Source organism: Arvicanthis niloticus, chromosome 20 (assembly GCF_011762505.2).
Source record: "Arvicanthis niloticus isolate mArvNil1 chromosome 20, mArvNil1.pat.X, whole genome shotgun sequence".
NCBI classification, from domain to species: domain Eukaryota; kingdom Metazoa; phylum Chordata; class Mammalia; order Rodentia; family Muridae; genus Arvicanthis; species Arvicanthis niloticus.
In genome coordinates, this window is record NC_047677.1 from 6,164,424 (window position 1) to 6,191,970 (window position 27,547).

Sequence of the window (27,547 nt, forward strand, 5' to 3'; positions counted from 1 at the left end):
CTACAGTCACGTTTGTTAAAGGCATTTCCTATAAACAGTTAAAATGTGGCCTTGGGGAGACCTAGACATAGATGAGTTCTATGCATATAAAGCTGCCTTACACTGAGGTCTTCAGAAAGGGAACACTACACTGCAGAAGACATCAACGTTCTTATCTTTCAATTAAAGTACTTCTTAAAAAGCTATACCCTTGTTTTTAAGTTAGTTAACATTCCTATGTTCAGTGAAAATTCAGCTTGCAATTACTGTGGAACCTGAGAATCCCAGAAAGACAAAGCTGAATCTCGCTCTGGTATTAAATAGAAAACAAACATAAGATTGCAGATGTTTAAGTAGATAAAAATGAAAATGCATTCCAATCAAGAGCATGCTATCTAAAGGCAGGATTGCTATCTGGTCACACATGTCTCCTTATACTTCAGAATCTGCAACTGTCCAAACTAAATGTAACATTTACATACTACTGCAGACCATGAAAAGAGTATATTCTTTTATTGATTTTTTTTGTTCATACATCTTATTTCAACTTTCAATAATAAAATTCAATAAATTTGATTCCTTAATCATAAAAACTTACTATACACATTATTTACAAGATGCCAAAATCTACAAGCATAACAAACATCACAAGGACTTCACTGACTTCTAAGCATGGGACCATCACATAGAAGGGAGTAACTAACATACATTCAAATGGAAAATTATGATCTGCACAGTGTATTTGGCACTGTTCATTAATATTGGAACATTTTACTGTCAGAAACAGGCATTCTTAGGCCTCAGTCACAACATAACAACACACCAGAACTTGCTATTCACAGCCAGCATTTCAACTTCAAACAATAACTCTTCAGTTTTAAGGAGCAATCACGATCAGACTTTAGAACAAAGTTAATCCCGCCAGTTCTTCATATGCCCCATGTCATCTGCTGAGTAGGTTTGACTTGGTGTCTCTGCCATCGTGGAGAGTGTCAAGGAGAAACAATGTAAAGGAAACACCTTTTGATACACATGAACACGAAGCTTTTGGGAGTACAAAGTGTTTTGATGATATCCAACTTGGGATGATCTTGGAAGGAACTGAAAAATGCTGAGTGCTTCTCGAAGCGTGGAGATTACATTAGCAGTTGACCTCATGTGAGGAGATCCTGAAGGCCTATATTTAAATTCCAAACACTTGACTTGCTTAAGCAATTGTTCCTAAGGCCACAACAGTCTTGGCTCAGAGGCTACAGATTTGTTTTGTTGTGTGGAAGAAAGAAAGTATAGAAACTCACCTCTAGGATTTTGGGTCTATTCCAAAGGGTAATTTGACAAACTTCATTACAACAAACTGTGAGTCCTCTTATTTCAACTGTCCAGTAAATTTAACTCATTAAAGCTGCATATCCCAGAAGGTCTATAAAGGACATTTATACCTACTGTGTTTATAAAAGGCCTTAAATTGCCTTAAATTACACAGCACTCCGTCCCCTCCCCCATCCCCAGAGGGAATAAAACCAGAGGAACACAGACCACACACAGCACAGGGGAACAGAAATGGGGAGTTCTCTAACAACCTTTAGATACACTGTAACTTTACACAGAATTTTGGCAATAAATTAAGTCTTTAAAATTTTGTACAAAAACAAAACAAAACAAAAAAAAAAAAAAAAAAAAACCTGAAGTGCAAAGTAATGTCACTGGACCAAAATTCATTTTAATCGTTTTATTTCAAGTATGTTTAAAAATCATAAATGGGGTTTGTAATCCAAACCTGAAACACATCTTCAGAGTCTGACAAGCATTCCAGACCATACGTTCCAAACCCATTTCTTTGCTGTCTTTTTTCAGCTTTCTGAGGCCTAGTATTTAAACTGCTCTACTGTCCATGACTCTTGTACACCTGGTGATAAAAGTTTTCTGAAAACTGTCTATCAAGTATAAAGAATGGTTTCCAACCAAAAATTAGCAGTGTGAGAAAAAAAATTAACCATTTATCATGAATTCAATTCTGTCAGAAGCAGTGCTGTTCTCTGGAACACAGAAGACCAAGTTCAGTTATGCTTACAGACTTTGGTAATATAGGCCTCCATCCTACTTCATCAACAAGATGCTGTCACTGAGATTTACTGGGAGAAAAAAGTCCCAGGTGCCACTCAAGAGGAACAGGTTACTTCTGAGGACACGAGCTGCCTTGATAACTTCTCTCCAATGTTTGTTTTTAAATGCTTTGGGTGTTCTCCAGCACACGAGTCTTCACACAAAGAAGAAAATCAAAACTGTCCTTTAAGAGGTTTCCCATCTTTAGATGATTGTTTATTCACTTTGTTGGTTTTTGAGTGCCTAATTCAGTATTTACACATTTTATATTCTGTACATCAAATATTGTAAGATTTTTTTTTCAAATAATCTCTATAACCCAGAATAGACACCAGACTAATCCTCTCAAGTCATACTGTTTACTCTAATGAAGAAATGAAACGGACGGAAATCTGAGAACGGATGTTCCCTTTGCTCGGCAGGTGAGCAAACGTGAACATCCAGTGCCTCTGAATGTCACTCAAAATGAAAACACTTCCCCTTAGTATGTCAATATATTATTCTTAGAAATTAAAGTTTGGTCACTAAAAAAGACTGAACAAAAATTATCCCCACCCACCACAGACAACTAACTTAGTCCTACTCTCACCTTCTACTCCCCAGACAAACAGGGAAGTAGCAGGAACTGAAGCCTCTAGGCCTGAAATCCCAGTTCCTAAGACACAAACTGCTGCTATCTGCTTGACCTCCAGTCTATGTGCTTCATTCTCCATGTCCCCCATTTATAAATTTCCATACACACGTGCACACACACACACACACACACACACGCACGCACACACTCACGCATACACACACTCAATCACTCTCAAGTAAGACACTTTTTTGTGTTTGTTGATAAATTATGAAGAATATGAACTAGGTGTGTACAGGGTTTTATAGGTACTTTGTAAACATCAGGGTCACTTGGGTCCTTTTCTCCAAAAGCCTGAAGTCAAAGTATGCAACCGGGGACCATTACTTTCCCAGACGCTGTTCACAAGCTGCATACTGCCGGAGGGCGGAGAAAAAGTCCTCATAGCTGATGTTTCGGTGAGAAGGCAAAGAGCTAAGAAGAGAACATAAGAGGAAAGATTAGATAACTCACTATAATATGGGGCCGAGGGGTCAAGAGGAAGTCAAGGGCAGAAAAAAGGAAATTTTACACAGAATAGGCTAATCTTGTTAAATGTGATGCGAGACAGCTCAAGCAAAAGCAATCTGCCCTTCTTTTTACAAGAGAAAACTGATAGAGAGTGAGTTACATTCACAACATATTAACACAAAAACCGATGTTAAGTTAGAAATCTGTGTATTAACAATGTACTCAAATTCACTGTAAGGATTCTGCATGTTCATGGTAAAACCAGTCCTCTTAACAGCTCGTGGAAGCCAGGTTTAGCCCTGGCCAGAGCTGTGTGCAACTCCCACACAGTGACACAGTGAGCAACCAGTAAGTGACGTCTACCCCACCCCACCAACTGCTGCAGGAACACTTATCCTCTGAAGACAAGCATAGGGCAGGCAGTGTGAACACAGGATGAGAGGGTTCCAGGTACTTTAAATACAAATTGTTGAAATAATTTTCAACAATCAGTATGAAAAAGCCCTCTATTTTGTACAAATTCAGAATGAGATTTGGAAACTCAAAACTGCAAGAGGCAAACACACGGTCAGATTACAAAAGCCATACTCAGAGCTCCAGTCACATCACACACACACCTTTACACACACACAGCACCCTACAATTAAACAACCTCCTGCCTGACCCCTGACCCTATGACTGTCCTCTGCTACAGTTCTTTACTATCCTTCCTCCAAATGCCAAGACTCTTGAAAGTGGCCAACTTTCTCTCTAACCTCTCAACATTGAATGAAAATAATCATGTCTGCTGCCAACCTTGCCTTACTATCTCTATTCAAACGAGATTTGATGACACTGTTCCTTAAATCTGCTTCATGCCCTCCTGGATGAACCATGGACAAGGTTTCCAACATCCCTATGTGTTCCACATTTGAGCAACTGCCCTATCTACCAGGTGTGTCTACTCTGTGCCACTACCTCTGGTGTCAGATGCTGCTGAGGCTTCTTAGCTTCTGACCCTCAGATTACTTGACGTCATGGTCTTAGTCTTCTGAACAGCATATAAATACAGACAAACCTCAAGCAAATACAAGCACTAGGAGAAATGTACAGACAGAAGTACAATGGGCACCCTGTTGTGTGATGGGTATCTGTCAACTGTGCTATACAAATCCTCAACTCTACATTCAAATGCCTATTTAAAAATAACAGTAGCCAGGCGGGTTGGTACATGCCTTTAATTCTAGTACTTGGGAGGCAGACAGATCTATTGAGTTCAAGGCCAGACAGGTCTACATAGAAAATGCCAAGACTAGAGAGACTCTGTCTTATGAATAATAATAATAATAATAATAATAATAATAATAATAATAATAATAATAATAGATTATTCCAATTTCCCCAGGCTACGTTACTGAGCTGCATAGCTGAGACTCAAGACCTAAAGGTCTTTTCTCCACTTCCCAGCTAACTTCTTGGCACTGACCTAAGAAATTCCTGAAAAGAGTTGGCAAACCTTGGAGCAAACAGACACAGGCCTCTCAGAAAGATCCCCAGGCCTGGAGAGGCGAGCTGCATGCAGTCTGCTTCCCCTTTCCTCCCTGTGCATCGGCTGGACAGTGGCCACACTCTAGTATGCTCAGGAGCCTCTTCAGTTCACGCTTTCCGTTCTTCTACTCTCAAACCTGCAGTTCTTACAGGGCGCTCTGGAGAGCTCCTGTTCTGACCAGGCCGACCACTTCTAGGGAGCAGGTGGTCCTTTTCTGTTCACTCTTCTCCCATCACCAAGTGCTTCCATTAACAAGTGTGCAGCCTTGCCATCCTCTCCTAAGTGTGACTACAACTAGTAAAGTACTAGTCACACTCAGTAAAGAATCCTCACGGGCAAATGATTTCTAGTGTTGTTCCGTTCGTAATGTAGAAGCTGAATATATTCAAGTTTACTCAATCTCTCTTTTATTCTAGCTGGCATGGAAGCACACACCTTTAACCCCAGCACTCAAGGCAGAGACAGGCAGATCTCTTGAGTTTGAAGACAGCCTGGCCTACAGAGCAAGATCCAGGACAGTCAAAGCTACAGAGAGAAACCCTGTCGTGGAGGGAAAAAAAAATCTCTTTTTTATTCTAAAACAGGGGTCAACAAATAATAGACTGTCTTTGTTTATTTGTTTTGTATGTTAGACAAGGTTTCAGTCTTGTCTAGAATTCAATTATGTAGGTCAGGCTAACTTTGACCTGTTCCTCCTGTCTCAGCCTCCTGAGTACAGGAATTACAGGCATGCCCAACTTAACAGTATATTTTTATAAGTAACAGTCATACTTGTTCATGAGCAGTCTGTGATTTATCTGTACTTGCTAAGTCAGGCAAATTTAGTGGGTTAAGCAGGAAATACATGACCTAAAAAGTCTAAGATACTCATTTTCTGGCTATTTTCTGTCTGCAAACCCTGCTCTACATGACTAATCTCATGGCCTTCATCGTACTAGTCCCCAAACCGCAGGTAGAACCCTTCAACTGTCTTCTCACTTTGCTTTCTCCAGTCCAGCTCTAGCCATAATGGCCAAATAAACCTTCCAAAATCGCCATTCCAGTATTGCCTATGCTTCAGGCTGTTTCCACTACCAGTCTACTCCTTCTTGTTAGAGTTAGAGGAGGAGGTATTGGCATTAGATCTAGTAGAGTGCTGGGATCAGACAGCAGAGCCCACATACTTTCAGTTACTTACACGATCTCAGTCAATCTGATTTGCCAGGGAAGAAAGCCTAACGTGCTGTCCACAGGACCAAACTTCAACACTAAGTCAGGGTCAGGGAAACCATGTGAACCTGGGGAAGAAAGACACACATGAAATTACCATGTACCATTTACACACAAACATTCAAAGGCTTCTTAGGTTCCCTTGCCTGTTCTCTTCAGAAGCCTCATCTGAACATCGCCAGCCCCACTCCCTCCAAACAAATCCTGACATAGTTGTGTTCACTTCAAATGTGCAAATTCTCAAAAGTCCATCCAACTGCACTGATTACTTTATGAAGTAACTTAACTCTCACCCTCCCAAGGACCTTTTGTCTTAGCATCTTGGGAAAAACACTGCTTTGAGCACATAACTGCTTATATTGGCCCCAGAACTAAGTAACTTTAAAAAAGAAAAAGTTTGTCAAGAATTAGCTATTTCTGGGCTGGACAGGTGGCTCAGTGATTAAGAGCCCATAATGCTCTTCAGGAAGACTAGAATTCAGTTCTCAGCACCCACAACTGCCGCTCTAGAGGATCTGACACCTTCTTCTGGATTCCCAGGGTCCTTACACTCTTGTACTTAAAAGCTTAAATAAATAAATCTTAAAAAAAAAAAAAAAAAAAAAAAAAAAAAAAAAAAAAGACAAATGAGAACTCAGGAAGCAGAGGCAAGTAAATCTCTGAGTTTGAGGCCAGCATGGTCTAAATAGTGAGTGAGACCCCTATCTCAAAAAAAAAAAAAAAAAAACACAAAATACAAAACAAACACAACAAAGAAGAGGGAAAAAAGAAGGAAAAAAAAATCTCCTTTCATTCCGTGGCCATATTTTAGCTAAAAAAAACAAAAAAAAAAACCAATTCCCAGCTACACCTTATAAATTGTCTTCAGTGTTCCACTGACCTAAAGCAGCCTTAAGAGAAATGAGGGCCAGACAACAGTGATGTAAAAAAGCATCTGAAATCTTGTGTGTTTTACTTTTACAAAAGCTAAGTCAAAAAACTTGTAAAAGAAGAAAACACCAGAAGAAAGAATTGAGACTGTGGGTTAGGCAAAGAGCCATTACACATGAAAACAAATGTGTATATTATATCCACACAATAAAAAACTGCACTCACAAAAATTAAACATGTTAACAAAATCACTTTTAATAATGAGAAAGTAAGCCAAAGAGGTATCTGTAAACCCTGTATCTTATCACTCCTTTTTTCAAGTGCATGGAGACTATCAAAGGGTCATCCTAAGACTCAACATTAAGAGTAAAGGTGCCTGCTGCCACAACTGACAGCCTCAGAGTGATACAGGTGGAAAGAAAGAACTGCTACAAGTTGTGTCCTCTCATCTCTACAATGTGCAACACACACAAACACACACACACACAGTAGCACATAATAAAAATAGGCAAAATATTTAAGCACATACTTTACCAAATAAATTATAGGTGGCAAATGAGCACAAAAAAGATACTCAACAGCATTCATTACCCATGAAAAGACTATCACATACTTCAGCAAGAATGAGGAGACCGCTGTGTGCCTCGCTGACAAGGATATGAAACAGATGAAAGACTCATTCAGCACACAATACAATTCCATTATTAGGTATCTACCTCAGAGAAAAGGAAACATACTCACACAAAGACATGCATGCAGGTGGTCACAGCAATATTAATTATCAAAAACTACCAACAAAATGTCTATCAACTGGTGAATGGATAAAATGAACTGAATCCACAGAACAGAATACACTCAATGAAAGAATCTAGAGTAATGAACTACTAGCAAACTAAACACAGACAAACCTCAGGAGTATTATGCTTGCTGGGTATCACATCACATGCCTTTAATCCCACACCCAGGAGGGAAAGGCAGGTGGATCTCTATGAGTCTGAGGCCAACCTGTTCTAAACAGTGAGTTTCAGACCAGTCCTGGTATCATCGTGAGACACTCATTAAAAAATAAAATAAAATTATGCTGAGTACATATATGCTCAATATTAGGCAGAATATGAAAATCTACATACTATATATAATTTTTAATAAATATATAGTCAAAAAGCAAACCAATGGTTGTCTTCTGTTTTTTTTGTTGTTGTTTTTCTTTTTGTTTTTGTTTTTTGTTTCTTTTTTCTTTTGTTTTTTGGTGGGGAGAGGGAGCACCCAAGGGAAATGTGAACACAGTCATAAAGGACTTTGGGAATGGTGGATTCAAAGTGTTTGGTAAATAGCCTATCATTTAACTAAGTTTAAAAGATTGTAAGATCAAGAAAATCAGGGTATCTTTGTGAGAATGTGTCCCCTAGTAATCTGAGAAGCTACACCCATAAAATGTTACCAATATAACTGCCTAAACATGTGCCAACAGGGATAACAGCAAAGTCATGCTAAATTGCACAGGAGGGAAGCCCATAAGGCCTCAACCCTCCACAAAAAACTACAGGCAACCAAGAATGTCAAGAGGAGAAAGTCTTCAACTGGTTATCCAACACCAAATGGTCAGTCCCCAAAAACATACATATAAGTAACATTATAAAGACTGAGCAGATTATATTTAGGGGAAAGAGGATGGGAGAGAAGGAAGAGAGAGGGGTGGGGAGAAAGGAGGGGAAGAACTGATGCAAGGAAAAAAAACATAAATATAAAACATAAATATAAAAGGGGAGAAGCAGTGGGAGAGGACATATATATATATGATAAAAATAACTTCTAAAAATCTGTGTACATCCTCATAAATTAACAAACCCTGAAGCTCCTAGGCTCTGCACTACATTCTTTCCCATGGGCTATCTGAAGGCCATCTATGGGGCCACCCCAGGCTACTATTTATTACATATTTATAAATTCCTCTCTGATTAAGCTTCAAACTGTCCAAGAAATGGTCACTATCCCAGTAACTCTGATGAAACAGCTCTCTCTACAATGGTCTGCTGCTCACTGAGCTCACTGAGCCAACACAGTTAACCAATGACAGAAAGCAAGAGGTGAGCAGTCCACAGAAGTAGATAGCAAGTGAGGGCAAAGGACCAGAATGAAGAACTAAGTAAACAATTGAGGCAGAAAATGCATGTTAGTAAATAAGGCATGTGGTATTCTATGGGATGAAGGAAAAATGAATGTCTTGGTATCACAAGCCATCAATGGACAGTAATTTTTAGAAAGATTCTTTTTTTCTTTAACCCATTAAAGATAATGCTAGGAAGCAGGACCACCAAGTTAGGGCAAAAGGTTCCTAAAGGAACTGCAGTGAGAAACGGCACATCAAAGACTATATCATAAGCAGTATGGCGTGAGGTGGGGGATGCATAGACATGTTTATGTATGAGCATTTACATGTAATGCTGTATTTTAACAAAGTGTAACATATACAGTGGTTTGTATTGTAAATTGAATGAATGCTAAAAGGAGAGATGAATAGGCTGTGCTGGGGAGACCACCTCACAATAAATTGTTTAAGCTAACAAGGGAGAAGCAGTGGGAGAGGACAGAAAACAGCCATGGCCCACTGAAATCCCAATTTCCAAGAATACTCATTTTCTAAAAAAATCCTCAAAAACCTTTCCCTTGAGCTATCAAAATGGGGAAAGAGAGCTCCACCCAGCCTGGAGGCTAAATTCACATTCACACAGTGGAGGAAGAGAAGCAATTCCAGAAAGCTACCTTCTGATCGCTGCCCACATGCCCACACACGTACCCAAATTAAAATAACTAAGTAAATCTTTTCATTTATTACGTCTTCACATTAGGTACAAGGCGAAGCTCCATATCTTGAAATCATTTTCATATGTGGGTCATTAAATGTCAGCGCTGTAGAGGTATAGCAATAAAAGCCTCCCCCTCTCCCCATTCCAAGACAGTGTCTCACTCTGTGGCCCTGGCTAGCTCTGGTACAGAACAAAAAGAACTTAAATACGCTTTCATCTGTGTGTTTGGGAGACAAACTGGAAAACATTTCAGCCTTACTAAGTAAGCTGTCTAGCAGATCTACATCCAGATCTGTGGGCTTCCTCTGCTGCTGGGCTACTAACTGGCAAAAGTCTTGGGCAGCTCTCAAAATATCCGCTTTTCCATCTTCTGGGGACAGCACCTTCACTGCCGAAGGGCAATTTAAAACTAGAGAAAAGAACAGACAAGATAAAATTTAAAACACTCTTCAGTATTTATTTCAAAATCAGGTTTATGACGTAAGTTCAGACCAAAATAAAGACGAAATTGTTATAACCAGGAACCACTCAAGTTCTTCCGTGTCAGTATCTTAACAGACCTACTCTTCTCTGAAAGAAGCCAGGCACACAGGTCTACAAGAAATGGGGCCTATTTTTATAAACACCATCTCCTAAGTCTCCAAATCCCAAAAGTAACCTTATATAGTAAAGAAACCCTCTATAGAAGGGGCTACCTACAATCTCTGCTTATCTAAAAATGCCATCTACACTCAGAGTCAATTTAGTAGTAACACAAAAGAAAACTAGGTTTCAGTAGAGTGTGTGTGCACCACCCATATGTCTTTCTGACTCTGGAAGCTACTTTATAAATGTTAGGACTCTAGCTAACTGGTAACACTGCAAAAGTATTACTTACAAACATTCTTTCATATTGCTCTATAGGAAAACCAGGTTTGCATAATTTACATACTCACTAACTCACTAATGCAAATTATCCATTCCTGGGCTTCTCTGCTCGAGGACTATAAAATCTGCCTGGTTAAATAGTCTTTAATGTGGATTTATTTATATAATGTCAATTGTTGTTTTATCATTTTCTAAACATTATTTTCTAGCAAGATAACTTACTGAGAATAAAGAATAACAAAGCAAGATAAAACAGGTCAAGTCACAAACTTACCTTGATCGTCTTTGTCATTACTATTTGCAAACTCTCCTGAGTATTTGGAACAATCTTGGCCCAAAAGTTCCTGCTGTTGTTTTAAAATTTCATCCATCAATCTGGAATTATTCCTCTTGAAAATACCTGAAAAATAAAATTATGAACAAATAAATTCCAGCCAGGTTAGGTGACGCGCTTCTGTGACTAATCACTTTCTACTGTGGATTCAACAGTAGACCCAAAGCTGCATTTCAAGTAGAGCACAAATGACCAGTCTCAAACTGGAATCTAAAAGGAAACATGACAGCAGAGCTGGTTAATACCAGAGTCTGGCTTTATTCTCAGTCAGAAAAAGGGCCAGGGCTACCTACTTGGAAGCAAGTAAACATGTGAGTATGAAAGACTAAGACCCTCAGAGGAATTAAGAGACCCCTCACCTGAAACCTTTACTTACACAGTAAGAAACTGAAATCTAGTATCTGGATGGAGCTGGACTTTGCTCCTGATTCCCAGTCTAACATCTTTACTTTGCATATTTACTATATACATTTTGATCTGTTTTGGAATAAAAGTAGTATAAATTATACACAAAGTAAAAGATAGAATAAGAGCAAAATTAAGAAAATTTACATTGAAGTACAAAAGTGCAAAAGTAAAATGTGATCTTCCAACCACACACGGATGCTCACATTTGTTACCACTACATCCCTGAGAAACCATGCATACATTTAATGATTGAACTTTTTTTAAAAACGGAAAAAGAAGTGGGGAAAATGATGGGGCAGGAAAAGAAGGGAAAGAGAGGGAAGAGAATCAGTGATATGCAAATCTTAAGCTGGGCTCATCCCTGTAACAGCAGTGTGGTGGTCTCAATGACAGTGGCCCCCACAGGCTCCCAGGGTGTGGCATTATTTGAAATTAGGATGTGTGCCCTTGTGGAATAGGTGTGGCCTTCTTAGAGGAAGTGTGTCACCAGGGGTGGGCTTTGAGTTTTCAGAAGCTCAAGCCAGGCTTGGTGCTTATTCTCTCCTCCTGCTGCCTGCCAATCCAGATGCAGAACTCTCAGCTTCTCTCCAGCACCATGTCTGCCTGCATGCTGCCATGCTTCATATCACAACCATAAAGAACTAAACCTCTGAAACATGAACAAGCCCAGGTTAAATGTTTTCGTCTATAAAAAGTGCTAGGATGTCTCTTCACAGCACAAGAAAACCAAAACAAGACGTAATAAAAAGCAATGTCTTCCAATGGAAGAAGGCTTATTATAAGCATGAGGACCCACAAGGTGTCTCGGCAGGTGGGCAAGTGTTTGTTTTGAGGTCACGTTCAAAGGCCATATGATGCAAAGAGGCAACTTCCACACACATGCCCTGGCACATATTCACTGCCATCACCACCACCACCAGACACACACAGACACACACACACACACACACACACACACACACACACACTAAATAGATAAATAATAGAAAACAGTTTGTTAAAGCAAGATTTGAGCTGAACTGAATCTAGGAAATTAAAAAGCTCCATATAGAGAGGGCATTAGATAGGCAAACTTAGGACAAAGTGGAATCTGGAATGTACAACACACACACAAAGGCTGCTGATGAAATGGCACGCGTGAGAAAAGGAGAGAGGGAAGGAGACGCTGGTTGTATTTCATTCTGCTTGCCAACAAGTATGGAACAGTTTACAAGCAATGCAGAGATAGGCAGCAGACTACTTCAGGACTCCTCAGATAACTCAAGGACAACTATAAGCAACCTGAGTATAGAGAATATGACATAGAGGAAAATGTAGACCACCCCACAGCTTTTATACTAGGTAGTAGAAAATCACATTTCTTAAAAAGTATTTATTTGAGCAGGAATGCCTGACTGCCATGGGGCATACAAGTGCCACAGCACATGCATGTGAATGTCAGAAGACAACTTTAAAGGAGCTGGTTCTATCCTTCTGCCAAAAAAGGCAGGGCCTAGGGTGGCTCAGCAGTTAGGAGGACTTCTTGTTCTTGCAGCAGACCCAAGTTCAGTTCCTGTGGGAAGCGGCTCCGCTCTCGCAATTACAAGGTGGTGTTTGGCATAGGCATTACTTGAGAGAAAAGACAACTCCATATATGGAGTTGTATGCGCTGAGAGGTGTGGCCAATTAGTAGTGACATTGTGACAATCGCTGATTGGAACAAGGAAAAGGTTTTAAGGGGATGCATGGGGAGGAGAGAGAGAGAAAAAGAGAAGCTTGCTGCACAGGGATAGCTGAATAAACCACTTGAAAAAGAACATGGTTGCCGTTGTCTTATTCCTCGGGTCGGACGTGGGTAGTGACAGGTTCCTAGCACCCACACCAGGCAGCTCAACCACCTGGAACTCTAGCTCCAGTGAAGCTTATGTCTTCTGGACTCTATAACTGCCTGCATCCACACCTGCACATTCCCTCACACATATACAGAATTCAAAGTAAATTTTTGTTCTTTTACTTTTTCTCTTACTTGGGCATTTTCTTTGAGAGTGACTGTAAATTAGGAAATATAAAAGTGAACTTAAGAGCTGAGAGTGGTGGAGCACACTATAATCCCAGACCTTGAAAGGCGGAGGCAGGAGGACCAAGAATTCAAGGTCAGCCTTCCTACAAAGTAAGTTCAGAACTAGCTTGGGCTCTGTAAGGGGGACAACACCACACCCACACTCAAAAAGTGGTTGTTTTGAAATACCCATATCCAAGCAAGTTTGAATTTAAAGAATACATATACACAATTTTTTCAGAGGAAAGTGGTAATATCAGGAACTATGTGCAGCAATGTTCAGAATAGGCATACTTATGTAAAGACAGTTACAGATGTTGTTAATTTCAAGTCAAAACCCCACATGTATAATACAAAAATGTCTGTGCTATGTCACAGGGCAGATAAATACAAGATACAGACATGCAAGTATTACAAGTCTCAGTTACCTACTAGAATGAAGTCCAGGCCACCCAGGGCCAGAGTGAGATCCTGTCTCAAAGAAAAATAAAACAAAACAAACAAAAAATTTGACAATTTAAATTTAAAAAAAAAAAAAAAAAACTTTCTTAATTTAAAAAAATTGTAAAACTCTCAGTAACAACCAGCCAGGACATATCAATTTATTTTAAAAGATGGCTGAGTGGGTCTGAGAGCTTGGTGCACAAACATGAGGACCTGCTCAAATCCTAGAACTCGGTTAAAACCAGGAATGGTCGCTTAAGTGCCTGTAACCCTAGTTAGGCAGGCACACGGGAGAACTGCGGGGACTTACCAGCCACCAGCCTAGCTGCAGGTCCAGTCAGAAGCCCTGCTTCAAGGGTAGTAGAACCAGATACTTGACAGTCTTCTTGGCTTCTGCAGCGCACACGCCCCATGCGCACACCACACTTGCACTCACATGCGCTAGTCTTGCTTCTGCCTATCGAGACCACAATAATCCCCCTCTTACTAACTTTTTCAGACCTACACGTTAGTCCTCATTCATTTCTCAGCTTTACTTTAGCTTCCAGATTTAAAGTGGGAACACCTCAGCAACTCTTGCTCTAAGGCATCCCAGAGCCTTTTGCATTCCCGGGAAGCACTCTACCAGCACAGGCTAAGGTCTGCCCAGAACTCAAATCTCTTGCCTCTGTCTCCCACAGTGCTGGAATCCCAGGTACCAATGGTGTACTTAGTCACCAAAGTGGGCCCTAGGTCTTCCAATCTTTACTCTTCCCTCCTCAGCTTCCAAAGACTATCAGCATCTGCTTCCTTCTCACATTTTCTATTGATGGCAGGCCATTACAGAATGCTCCGTCAACATCCTCCTCTTTCTCTACTGAACCTATGTCCTCCTACCTCCCCAAATGGAGAAAACTCAGCCCTCTCTCACTGCCCACGTGCTTTTCCTTGGGTCTAGTCATACAGAGATCTTTAAATCCACTAGGGGACAGGACAAGGGTAAGATAAGTATGGAAAAATTTAGGGTGCATATTTAAAGGTATGCCAAGAAACCTACTAAGAAAATAATGCAGCATCTCTATAAAATGAATGAACAAGACATTTAAATCTTAAGTAAGAAGCTATTGTTTTGTCCCTAATATGTCCAGTTCATTCCAACACTCACAGCTACCCTAAATTTCTGTAAAAAAGTAAATGTGAGCAGAGTGAAGACATTCTAGTATATCATCAAAGGCTGGCTCTCAAAACAATCAGGGCAAGTTGGGAGATGGCACGGTAGCTCACACCTGTAAGCCCAACACTTAGGAAACTAAAGCAAGGTTACTGCAGATCTGAGGCTAGGCTACATCCAAAATTCCAGGGCATCCTGGGATACATGCAGCTTGAGGCTGAGACCTCATCTCAAAAGGGGAAGGGAGCTGTAACAGTACAAGTTATATGCATTTAGGGTCAAGGCATGGAGGAAAACAGTAAGAACTATACATGGATGAGGTGAGTGGGCAAGCTTCCGGTTCTGTTTCTAAAGGCTGCATGACTTGCCCAGCCACCCAGGCATCTTTTCAACTCGGTAGCATTACCACCTTCCTGCCACTACTAAGCTAAGCTCTCTGGCTACTCTACAGCAATGGCTTCTACACCCTCACTCCCTTCAGTCCCCTGCCACTGTAGTTTCCAGTCACTGCAGCCCTCTTCATGCCCTCCCAGCATGCTTCACTGGGCTACCAACTACTCAGCTTTGGGTACACCTTCAATCCTGGCACATTCCAGCTGTCGTCTTCAATGAGTCCATGATGTGATAACCACCCAACATAAACACTGCTGTCTGTGCTTCCATAGTAAATGGGCAGAAATAATACATGATCAGGAAACAAGTCAACCTGTTTCTTCTCTCTAGCTTTATAATCGGCAAAATAAGGACTGCCTTACACTTCTGAACAGATGGGGTCACCCCAACCCCTATCCTTGGTGTGCCCTTCCCTGGCCTACCCTGGAAAAGCCTCCCAATTCTTTGCAGGGCAGCTAAAGTGTCGTGCCCTCCAGAGACCCTCCCCAGTGTCCCATTCTTCTCCCAACATACATAAATTTTGTTCCAATCCATTAATAAAGTCAACACTGAACTTTTAAGTAACACTAACTTAACCAACCACCGCTGCCACTGAAATACATTTCTTACCTGTGAATTTCTAGCTTATGAATCTCTTTCCCCAAGTCACTTTCCATGTAAAAGAAATTCAATGTTTATTTAATAAATAATCCGTGTACACCAAAACCTAAGGGACAGAAGACTGAATGGGAACTCTGGTCTCCAGGAACCTCCCACAGTACAAGGAGACACTTCCTGACTGCATGCAGAATTCACAAGAAAAGAACGGTGGAGCCAGGCAGTTATGAAGTATCTCTATATAGACTGGCAGGAAGTTAGAGAGAACCTTGCTGCAGGCTGAGCTGGACAGATAACAGCTAAAACATAACCTATAGTTTCTGTCTGAGGCTTCTGTGAATTAGATTATGAAGTAAATAATTCCTCATGATACACAGCTTGACTACTATAGACAATCGTACGCTATGGCATTTATTTCATCCATGAGGTATTAAGTATTGCTGGTGTACATTTCTCTGTAGCAATCTACACACAGCTCACCTGATACACAACAAAGGCCATAGACAGAAGGCTGGCTTTGACTGGCAGATGTCTGAAGTAATAGCGTAAGGTATGTGGAAGGTTTTTTTCTCATTTCATATTTGCCTTTCACGCCCAAGCTGACTGAACCAAGAATGATGGAATGAAAAAGGTGAGCACACATATCCAATTTAACCAATTTAAGGAAATCCCATCTGAAAAAAACAATTCTGAGAAAACAGAATACATTTTGCATTTTTAACCTGGTGGCGCATGTGGCAGGGAGACTGAGAATTCAAGTCCAGCCTGAGTTACATAGTAAAACCAATAAAATAAAATGTTTATCCTACCCTTGAATGACGAGGGAATAGATTCAAGATGGTCAAACAATTGTCCTCAAGTGTTAAATGATTTGATCTGAAATCTGGGTGTAAATTACTACTCATTCAGTATTTATTGCGCACGCATGCACGCACACGTGTGTGTGTGTGTGTGTGTGTGTGTGTGAGAGAGAGAGAGAGAGAGAGAGAGAGAGAGAGAGAGAGAGAGAGAGATTAGGTGCACTTGCCATGTTTATACAAGTCAGAGGACAACTTTGTAGAGAGGCTTTTCCACAAAGGCTTTGACATGGATTCTGGAGATGCAACTCAGGTTGTCAGGTACACAGTATTCTTGCAGTAACCTGGAAATCTCATGTAAGTTTTGTAATGACATAAGGAATTTCCATTGTGTTGCTCTATAACCAGCTTAAAAAGACTTAATTTCCCAAAGGAAAGTAATCATAAATAAAGAAGGTTTGTAAAAAAGTCATCCTTGGAAATGCACCTGCATGTACACAGAGGCACACTCCAATTTCCATGAAAGAGAAACACTTATGCTAGGAAACCTGTATCTCAGAAGAAAAAAAAACAATTTTTTTTTTGGGGGGGGTTAGTTTTGGTTTTTCCGAGACAGGGTTTCTCTGTGTAGCCCTGGCTGTCCTGGAACTCACTCTGTAGACCAGGCTGGCCTCGAACTCAGAAATCCACCTGCCTCTGCCTCCCAAATGCTGGGATTAAAGGCATGCGCCACCACCGCCCGGCCAAACATAATTTTTTTTTAATGTTTCTTGATAAACATGAGGTTGAGAGCCAAACATGTATTTCTTTTTATAGTCTACGAAATGTTTTTAACTGTGGTACTAAAACCTAAGTGCAAGGTTTAGACAACACGAGACCTTGCATGCTATCTAATGCACTAGAACGCCCCTGCCCTAACGTAACGCATCGCATCATACCACAGCTGTTCTGCTTCTGTGGACTCGCCCCTGGTGCATGTCTACACACAGCACTCCAGGAATCAGTAGCAGTGCAGTGTGCCTGCTGTCACTGATACAGCAAGGATCCTTCCTTGTTCCACTGTCCTGGATATTCAATCCTGGTATTCTACCAACAACATTTTGGCTGATTTTGTTCAAGTCTCAGAATAGAGAAGCTGGTATTTCTGGAACTGAATCATGTAGTCCGGAGGTAGAGCACTTGCTTAGCATGCTTTAAGGCCCTGGGTTTGAATCCCAGTTATCACACATTAGCCAACCAAGAAATCAAGATTTCCTCAGCTGCAGGCTATCCAGAGCTAGCTCTGTTGTGTATTTTCTCAGCATTCAAAGCTCATCTTTTAAGAAAAGAGTACAACTGTGAGCATTTACAAGAAAGTGGAAGAGGAATTGTCCCAGTTGACTTAATTATCTTGGTTTTTCTGAGAAAACATCTCACTCTAGCTGAGGCTAGCTTGGAACTCACTTGTTGCCTAGGCTGGCCTTGAACTCAACATCTTTTAGCATTCCATTCCTAACACAGGTGTACACAATCAATCCTGGCTACAATCTGTTTTATTTTAAAATAACATCATTCAAACTGAATAAAACCCTGTAGTAGATTCCTATTGTACTTAGAATGTTATATTCACTACCAGGACTGAGGGGCCGCCTCAAGTTGTGTTTTCCAATGTCTCCTGTCTCACATAATACCCCACCCAGTTCCAGTTTTATCACTGTTGTTGTAATAAAGTACTGTGACCAAAAGCAACTCAGGGTAGGAAAAAGTTTGTTTGGTTTATACGTAACACAATTTACAGTCCATCATTGAGGGAAGTTAGGGCAGAAACTCAAACTGAAACCAAGGAGAACACTGCTTGCTGGTTCTATCACAGGTTCATGCTTAGCTACCTGCGTAGGGCCCAGGACCACTGCTTAGGGAATGATGCCACCCACAGCATGCTGGACCTTCCTAAATTTGTTAAAAATTAAAAGAGTCTCCCACAGACTTGTCCACAGGTCACTCTGATCTGGGTGATCTCTCAATTGAGAGTTTGCAGGTGACTCTTGGATGTGTCAAAATGATAATTAAGTCAACTGGAACAATTCCTCTTTCCACTTTCTTGTAAATGCTCACAGTGGTACTCTTGTCTGTGGCAGGGTATTCACAGGCTCTATATTTACTCCCAAATCCATGCCATCGCCAGAAAATTATTTTGCTGATAGGTGAAGAATGGATTAGGGAGGGGTCAGAATCTAAATAAAGACCAATGGGAGTGGGGAAAGCTAGAGTAGTAACACAAATGAAAGGTAATGTCACTGAAACTTGGGTGGGACAAATTACACCAATGCAAAGGGGACACTTCAGACATATTCCACACACGAGGCTCCAAAGGGCTGATAACAAGCTCTAACTTCCACAGAACAACCTTCAACATGAACAACTTGAGGAAAGTGACTCCTATTTTCTAGCATGGAGGAAAATATGAGAGGGCAGATTTGGTGGAACTTTCAAGACTACTGTTTTAGACATGCAATATTGGAGATACAGTGTCAAGTTATGAAGTGTGGGGAGCCAACAGAAGGCGGCTATCATCCTTGCAGCCATCTTGAGCCATATACCCTGACAAAAGACTTGATTACAATAGCCTACAACAGCTGAGCACACTCTGATAACATCTTGCTTTAGATACCCAGGATCTTCCCTTGGGTGTGTGAGACTTAAAGGTGTGATTTAGAGCCAAGGCTTAAGGGTGTGACTTAGAGATCAGATTTAGAGACAAGCCCTAAGGGCATGACTTAAAGGCGTGACTTAGAGGCATGGCTTAGAAGTGAGACATATAAAAGGCAAGAGGCAGACAGAAGAGTTCAGTACAACTTGGAACTAGGCATTAGGTTAGAGAGTACAACTTGGAGTTAGTTATTAGGCATTAGGTATTAGGCACTTGGCACTTGGAGGAAGAACTTGGAATTAGACATTAGCCACTTAGCACTTGGAAGAAGAAACTTGGAACTTGGAGGCACTAGGGACTAGGAACTAGGGACTAGGAACTCAAGACTTGGGACTTGGACTAGGAAGAGAGACTGAAGAATTAAACCGGATTGAATCACACTCTGGTCTCCATTCTTCACGTCCGTCCTCACTCTCTCTCTTGCTGAACCCCTACCCCACCCGTGGACCGGAGCAGCTTTGGGCAGTGCGGGCTCTAACAGTTTAGCCCCCAAGGCTTTTGGCAGTGCGGGTTCCAACATTGACAGAGCGGCTCTCAACATTCCTGGCCCCCAAACGTAGGGCAGCTCGGTTCGAAATATTTTTGGCACCCACTGTGGAGCAGCTCGGGCTGCAACAATGAAGCAATGGGGCTAGAGGTACAAACCGCATGTCAACACACAGTGATACTTAAAATCACAGGAGAGACACCTGAGACAGCACTAAACTGCCCATACTCAGCCAGCTGTTCACGGCCAAGCTGAGTAGAAAGACAAGAACTCACCTACATCTCACGTTTAGAAGAGAAACAAAAGAGAAGCCAGGCATGAGACTTCATAGATACAGATGTGAATCAAGACATCCAAGCAAACATGGTGTTACAGAAACCAGGAATACCTACATTTCAAACAGAAGTAAGTCTGCCAGTCTACATATAAGATTACAAACTGATCGCAACTTTTAAAATCTCTGCTCTGGCCTGGTGGCATGGTGGTGGCAGCGGTAGTGCGTGCCTTTAATCCCAGCACTAACCCAGGAGGCAGAGGCAAGCAGATCTCTGTTTGAGGGCAGCCTGATCTACAAAACAAACTCCAGAACAGCCAGGGCTACACACAGAGAAAAAAAAAAAAAAATCTTCGCTCTGAAAGGTAAATGACATTCTGGAATCACGTAGAGGTCTCAACATTCAGCCCACCCTCATGCCCAAGCATGTGCAAACTAACCGGGTGATAAGACAAGACACGACCTTTCCAAATTAAAAGAACCAGGAAACAAGTTTAAACAAGTATTCTTTCAACAAATCTTGCCTGTACTTCTTAAAGGTTCTTTCAAAACTTATGTGAAATATATAATCAATCTAATAAAATGACTTTTAAAATATGTATTTAACATATCTTTTGATATAAGTAACTACTACTAAAATAGTGGAGAGCCTCATTTTTCCTCACAGACCAACAATTATGCTAGAATGCTAACATATCACAGCAACAAAACAAACATGCTGGTGGCTTCACATAATGGCACCTCAGACCCAGGAAGTATACGCTGAAAAAGACGTATACACAGGCTTTCTCAGCTCCAGCTGCAATTTATGTGTCAGTCTGTTTCACCAACATCCAGAAGCAAGCACAGAGCTTCACAATGAGGCAAGCACATCTCCAATCCACCCCCAATGTACCCCAGCAACCTTTCCAGCTAAAGCTGCACTTCTGAAACAAGAATGTCTTCATAACTCTGCTTATCTGACACACAGTTCAACCGAGAACAAAAGCTCCACAAAGTTAAGCTGTGGTCATTAAACAGGTATCCTACAGCTTGGGGTGAATGTTAAGATCAGTGAGATATGATAAGGAAAACTATCGGCCTTTAAATGCCTTTTATAAAAAGTTTTTATCACCTGTAAGTCAGTACCATGATACCAGGACCTGAAGATGATGCAATATGTCAGTCCATAAAGGGACTATTGTCTGTTCTCTAAAAGGGGAAAATCAACAAAAGTGATAAGAACAAAAGCTTTAAAAACTTGTTCAAATTCTAAACCTGGTTCCCTAGGGAATATGTCTCCTGGCTTTCTGATTGTCTCTTGAGCTGGAAATCTTTTGACATACTACATTTTTGCATAGCAAGTGGCACACAGTAAGAATCAGCAGAGGGGATGTCCAGCAAGTCGAGGCTCTTCTTGTCTTTGAGCCTGGAGACCTGAGTCACACGTGCTGGAAGACAGCCAACTGCTACAAATTGTTCTCCAACCTCCGTGAGTGTGCTGTGATACACACACTTCTGAACCAAAGAACTAAGTGGCTTTTTAAAGAATTTAACAAAAAATAATCGTTTCTGTTAAAATTTAATACCTAGGGCTGAAGAGATAGCTCAGTGGTTAAAAGCATGTACAGCTCGTGCAGGGGACCAAGTCCACGTCCCATATCCAATACTTTAACACTGGCTTCTGCCCTCTTCTGGCCTCCTTTTGTGGCCTCCACTTACGGCCTTCGAGAATACCAGCACTTAAAGAGCACACACACAAATTAAAAATAAATCTTTGTTTAAAAGGCTTAATGCATAGATCTAGTACTAGTTTAACAGAAGAGTATTAAGAACAAAATTATTTTTCACATCAAAAAACAAAGCAGGAGAAAACCTTTCAAAGAGAAAGCAGGACACGGATGAAGATCCTACAGAGGAGCAGGGCTCGGCTTGATACTCTAAGAACCATCATACCGAGGGGGTGGGCTTGGCTGGATACTCTGAGAACCATAATAGGATTTTGGTAAAGAATCCTTTGTCAGAAAAAGGAGATGGTAAGATAAAATGCAAAGTTCTAGGAAAGAGTGAGCTATACAAGGGTGAGATGTACGGGCAGAGGTTCTCTTCCACTAGTTTCTACACACAGGAAAATAAACACTCCACACACACTGTTCAGTATATAAAATACAATCCTGAGTGTATTTGGACTTTCAATACCTCTGACATCTAACTCAACACAGGAGAACAATCACATTAAGAGTTATACCTCCTGCTAGTATCTATGTCATAGGTCAAACTAGAACAGACTAGTTTACTTTCCTGAAGGACTCTAAGGTTCCACTCTTGGGAAACAAGAGCTGCAACTCTGTTCCCTGTGCACAGCCCTCTTGGAGTCGAAGAATGTGCACTGCCCGACCACAGTAGGCATTTAACACCAAACATACCCTGGAAGAAGCCAAAACAAGAAACAGAGAGGACATCTACAGAGCTTCAGATGTATGGACATCAAGTGCAGACACACAGGAAGAAAACACAAGTATCCTTAGAGGTGCCCAAGGTTCTTAGGAGATCCAGGAACAGGGTATGGCAGAGGCAAGACTGACTAACAAAGGGCAGGAGACACTAGCACGAGATGAAGGCACACGCACAAGGATCAGAAATAGCCATCTGTGAAACAGAGAGTGAATACTCCAGAAGGAGGTGGTAGCCAATGGCCTAATGTGGATATGATATGAGGTACTGAGTTGGGGAGAAATAGGTTGTGAAGGCTGAGGTGGCACTGCCGTCTTTTTACAGCTAGTGAAAAATAATTACACAAAACCTATTGCACAGCACAGATTTACAAATAAAGAGATAAAAACAGAAAGAACAACAAAATATTTTTGCTGTCCTGTTGCTGAATCTCATACAGAAAACAATACCTTGCTGACTCATTTCATTTATAATAAGTAGCACTTCCTCCAAATTGTCCTCACACATGAATAAGAATGTAAAGGCTATAAAGTGTGGTGCGTGCGTGTGTGCGTGTGTGTGTGTGTGTGTGTGTGTGTGTGTGTGTGTGTGTGAGCGCGCGTGCGTGCGTTCGTGTGTATAGGATCTCAGTACCATATCCACTAAGCTACATCTCCAGCCCATGATTACTCTTACATAAGGCAAGTGGCAGAGGACCTTTTGTTCTACGCTAAGGTCAAACTCCAGTGTGCAGAAACATCACATAAGTAGCTTGATAAAAAGAGAGATGCCCGGGTTGGACTACCTTAATTCAACTGATCAGTGAGTGTGCTGAATTAGTGTTTCCTATGAACATTCAAGGACTCATTCTCAAACTGTCCTAAACAAACCTACTGTAAGTGTGGTACCAACACAACTGGGCAATAAGGGGGTACTCATCCCATTTGGAGCACTGTGTACTTCAAGTGAACACAAAAAAACATAAGAGCCCCAAGGCTGTAACATCAAATACATTTAAGAAACACTTTTCTAACACAATTCCTATCATAATCATTTTCCAAATCATAATCACATAGACAAAATAGTCAATTCTCTTTATGAGAACTATAAGCTCAAAACTTCCTGATCAATCTTCTAAGAAAACTTTAATTTCCAATGAATAAATACAGCAGAAGTTAGCATAATCAGAAAAAGTTTGAAGTATAATGAAAAAGTATACAAGCTTAACTGAATCACTCAGGACTACAGTGTTTAACTTGCCAAAAGCCCAGAGTTTGATCCCCAGAATGACCACCAAAAAACAAGAAACTCCAGGTATTCAGAAGAACTCATTTATAAATAAATAAATAAATAAATGCATGCCAGGTTTGGACACATGCCTGTAATCCCAGCAGCAGAGAAGCTGAGGCAAGAGAATCTTAAACTGAAGGCCAGCCTACTATGTGACAAAAGCAAACAGACTTGGTCATCAGTTCACAGGAAGAGACAATGAAAGTAAATGTCAATGGGTATTTTAGTCTAAGAATTAAAAGCAACCTATAGCCCATCATAATCAGAATGAATGGTATTTAAACACAGATTTGAGGTTGAAGAGATGTAGGCTAGGGGGAAATTAAATCACAGGCATGTCTCCACAGTGGCTGCTATCAACTCCCCTCAGAGCTACCTTGAGGCCTAAGCCATTTTCCCACTGAGAAGTAAAAGCAAGTTCCTTCATTCCAGACAGACAGATGTGTGAGTGCTTGCTTAAACTAGGCCCTAAAGCCTTGCAGCTTTGGTCTAATTCTGGGAACCTTTGATCTGGAGGCAAGTGGGTCATTCTGAAGGCTCTGTTACATAAGAAAGCCCACAGTAGCCTTATGAACACAGGTGACCATTCCAGCCATTACGAACCAGGCATAAAATGGATGACCCATGGCAACCTTTATGTCCCTGCCAGTTAACTGGCTGCAATCACGTACGTGAGTGACTCCAAGGAAAACTACCCAACTGTACTGAATCAACAATTATTTTAAAACACTGAACTCTGGGGTAGATTTCTACAAAACGGCTTATGAGAGAAATGAGCATTCATTTTACCTTGTTTTCTAACATTATGTTACTGAAACCTGCCTGTTATATTCACGCCTCACTCAGCGCTATTGAAGTAAAATCTAATGGGAATGCTACCAAAGAGGTGGCATCTCCAATTCACACACAGGGAAGGACAGGTGGTGTTTGAGCTCCAAATCTTATGTACCTTTAGTAGTTCCAATGCAAACGTGTCCCTTTCCCTTCTTCCTAGAGCCACCCGGGGACAACAGCACTTTTAAGGGTATTTCCCCTCTTCTCTACCTGGTCTTTCATACTTATTTGTCATGACTTATGTATCAGCCTGCACTAATGTATAGTAGACATCCCTCCTTGAATGTTTTATCATTTATGTACATGTCAATATGCAAAAAAAATTCTAAATATCTATAGCAAAACAATCTTAAATAGAGGCATACTAGAGGAAACAGAATAAGGTTTAAACACCATTATCTTTGTCCTTGGCCACCCACTTTAAAACCTGAGCTTTTCCTCTCAGCTATCATCCCCTCTCCTCTCCCCTATTTTTCCCCATTATGTATCTAAAACTATACATTTTCCAACACATTTATATTAGATGTCAGACTCTCCCTAAAGTAATAGTTATGTTCTGTTTTCATTTACTCTGCATGTTCAGGCTTAGAAAACTATGGTATTTTGTATATATATACACCCAACTATGGCTTGCTAAAAGAACGAACCAGTCAAAAGCCAGGATACAGAAAGTGAAGATCTCTTATTCAAACTATGAAATTATAGCCTTAAAAAATGCTTTTATATCAGCACATAGAATCCTTAAAGTCTATTCAGGAAAAAAAAAAATGCTCCTTAAATTCCCATTTAGTTCTAGGTCAAAACTTAGTTTAAGTTGATTTCTTTTCATTGCTAGTAATTTTCCCTCTAAAAGGATGTGACACAGGACTTGAGTCACCTCAGAAATTCAGTAACAGGAATTGCAGGAACAAGGAAGTGTGGCTATTTTGTGAACCCTGCCTGGAAGCAGTGTTGTCAAACAACTCAGCTCTTTTCCTTCCTTGATGTACGTCAATCCACATTACTTAATGCTTTTGATTTTCATTTTTTATTGCCTTATTATATCCCACACTACTGACTGCACTGGTTCAGGCAAGAGCTATGTCACCTCCTAGACTTAAACTGGTCTTGTGAGTCGTTCAGGAAACTCTGTATTGTCAGTCTCTGACTATACTGCACTTTACCCTATAGGGCAAACCATCAACTCAGATGACAGGTTCCTGGGGAGCCATGCTCCTTGCTAGCTGTAAAAAAGAGGATAATGTAGTCAGAGGTCACCAAACTCCAACCAAACCCCCCAAATCAAATACGAAGCTGATAAAGATTTAAAGATAAAACTAAAATTGCTTCTCTGGAGCATGCAGGCAATTTACCGGAGAATAAGGCAGTCATTTTTCCTTCCTACATACCAATCCTCCTGACTCATCCTTCTCACAACGTCTCTAGCTTTAAGGAAACACCAATGCACTTAGAACGGACGGAAATCCAAGGCTGACATTTAGAGCCTCCACTTTATCTCCCTCCCAGTCTTCAATGCCCTACTCATATTTCATCTCCTCTACCGGAACTCTCAAGTTCCTCTCTTCAGAATCTCTCTCCTTTCTAGTAGGCACTTCACTCCCCAAATGTCATCCATCACCTATGTGTGTGCGTGTCCCTTTCTCCCCGCCAGCCGGAGACGAGGGCAAATTCCAATTAATATATTTGGCATAGCGCTTTAGGCTTGTCGTCATGCGGTGTTGACTACTGGAGTTACAAAACCGTGGTGAAATCCATTGCCTTGATTAGAACTTGCAGGAAGACAAGTGTATTAATTACTGTACCCGCCACTAAGGAGAAATGGTAACACATGATTTCAGGCCTTGTTCCAGGCCTATCTAAACTCTTACATACTTTTCAGAAACCCAATTCAAATGTCGCCTAACTCCGAGCGCTCACGCGGCTTATGGGTAAATCCTCCTCTGCCTGGTCGCCCTTAAGATTGAACCCCCTTGAGGGGCACTTTCAAGAACACACAGACTGGTTACAATTATTTACCCGTTACTTTCGTGACCTTGGGCAAATCAGTTAATGTTTTGAACGTCAGCTCCCTCTTTTGCGAAACAAAGCCAGAGGAAACCATCTCCCCTAAACCATGTCCCCTAACAGACTACAATAAATATCTTTTAAACGATACAAACACTAACCAAATCCAAAGACTTAGCCAACGCTCAGTAAACTGATCTCCCTTCCTCGAAAGCGCCGGCACCGTGATTTTTTTTTTTTTTTTTTTCCTTAAGGGCCAAGGGCTACCGAAACTCCCAGGGCCTGGAGAGGGCGGCGGCCTCGCAGGGCGACCAGGAACCAAGTAGCCAGAGACCAGTCCTCAGACTCGGGAGCGCCTCTTGTCACCCCACCTCCCACCGGGTCTCACCTTGGTGGTCGTAGACACTAATGTAGGAGATCCCCACGGCCATACACCACACCACGAGGCTGGCGACGTCCGAGAAGCTGGGCTTCTGAATTTCCTCGGTGATCACCAGGCTCATGTGCACCGGCAGCTTCTGCAGGGACCGGCCGTCCGCGCGCCAGCGCAGCCGGGGGTGGGTGGCGGCCGGTCCCGGTGCCCCGTGCGGGTGCGGGTGCCGGGGATGACGCCGGTTCCTGCCGACGGCCGGGAGCTTGCGGAGCGTGAAGCCGAGCGGCGCTAGGACCGCGGCGGAGACGGCGCGAGAGCAGCGCCGCCAGATCCAGTTCCAGGTGCCGAAGCGAACGCGGAGCCAGGAGGTGAGCGTGCGGTGCAGGCAGAGCAGCGCGTGCAGCACCCGCCACACCAGCTCGTGCAGCCCTGTCATACTCCTGGGGCGCTCGGGCACCGTCTCCTCCCTCCGGCCCACACCCGCGGCGCGACGGGGGTCTTATCCGCCCCAGCGGCCGGCGCGGGCCATCGCTCCGCGTCCCCCCACCCCCCGCGCCCGAGCCCCTCGCCACTGCC

General features: G+C 41.7%; 1 protein-coding gene across 1 annotated transcript; it reads right to left on the reverse strand.

The window, feature by feature from the left end:
- Positions 1-468: 468 nt before the first annotated feature.
- Nus1 (NUS1 dehydrodolichyl diphosphate synthase subunit) lies at positions 469-27,547 on the reverse strand. The gene is made up of 5 exons (XM_034524562.2): positions 26,987-27,547; positions 10,722-10,847; positions 9,840-9,989; positions 5,872-5,971; positions 469-3,130 (listed from the first exon to the last, which is right to left on the reverse strand). Exons 1-5 carry the CDS (start codon positions 27,405-27,407, stop codon positions 3,040-3,042), a joined length of 888 nt encoding a protein of 295 aa, XP_034380453.1. The 5' UTR covers positions 27,408-27,547; the 3' UTR covers positions 469-3,039.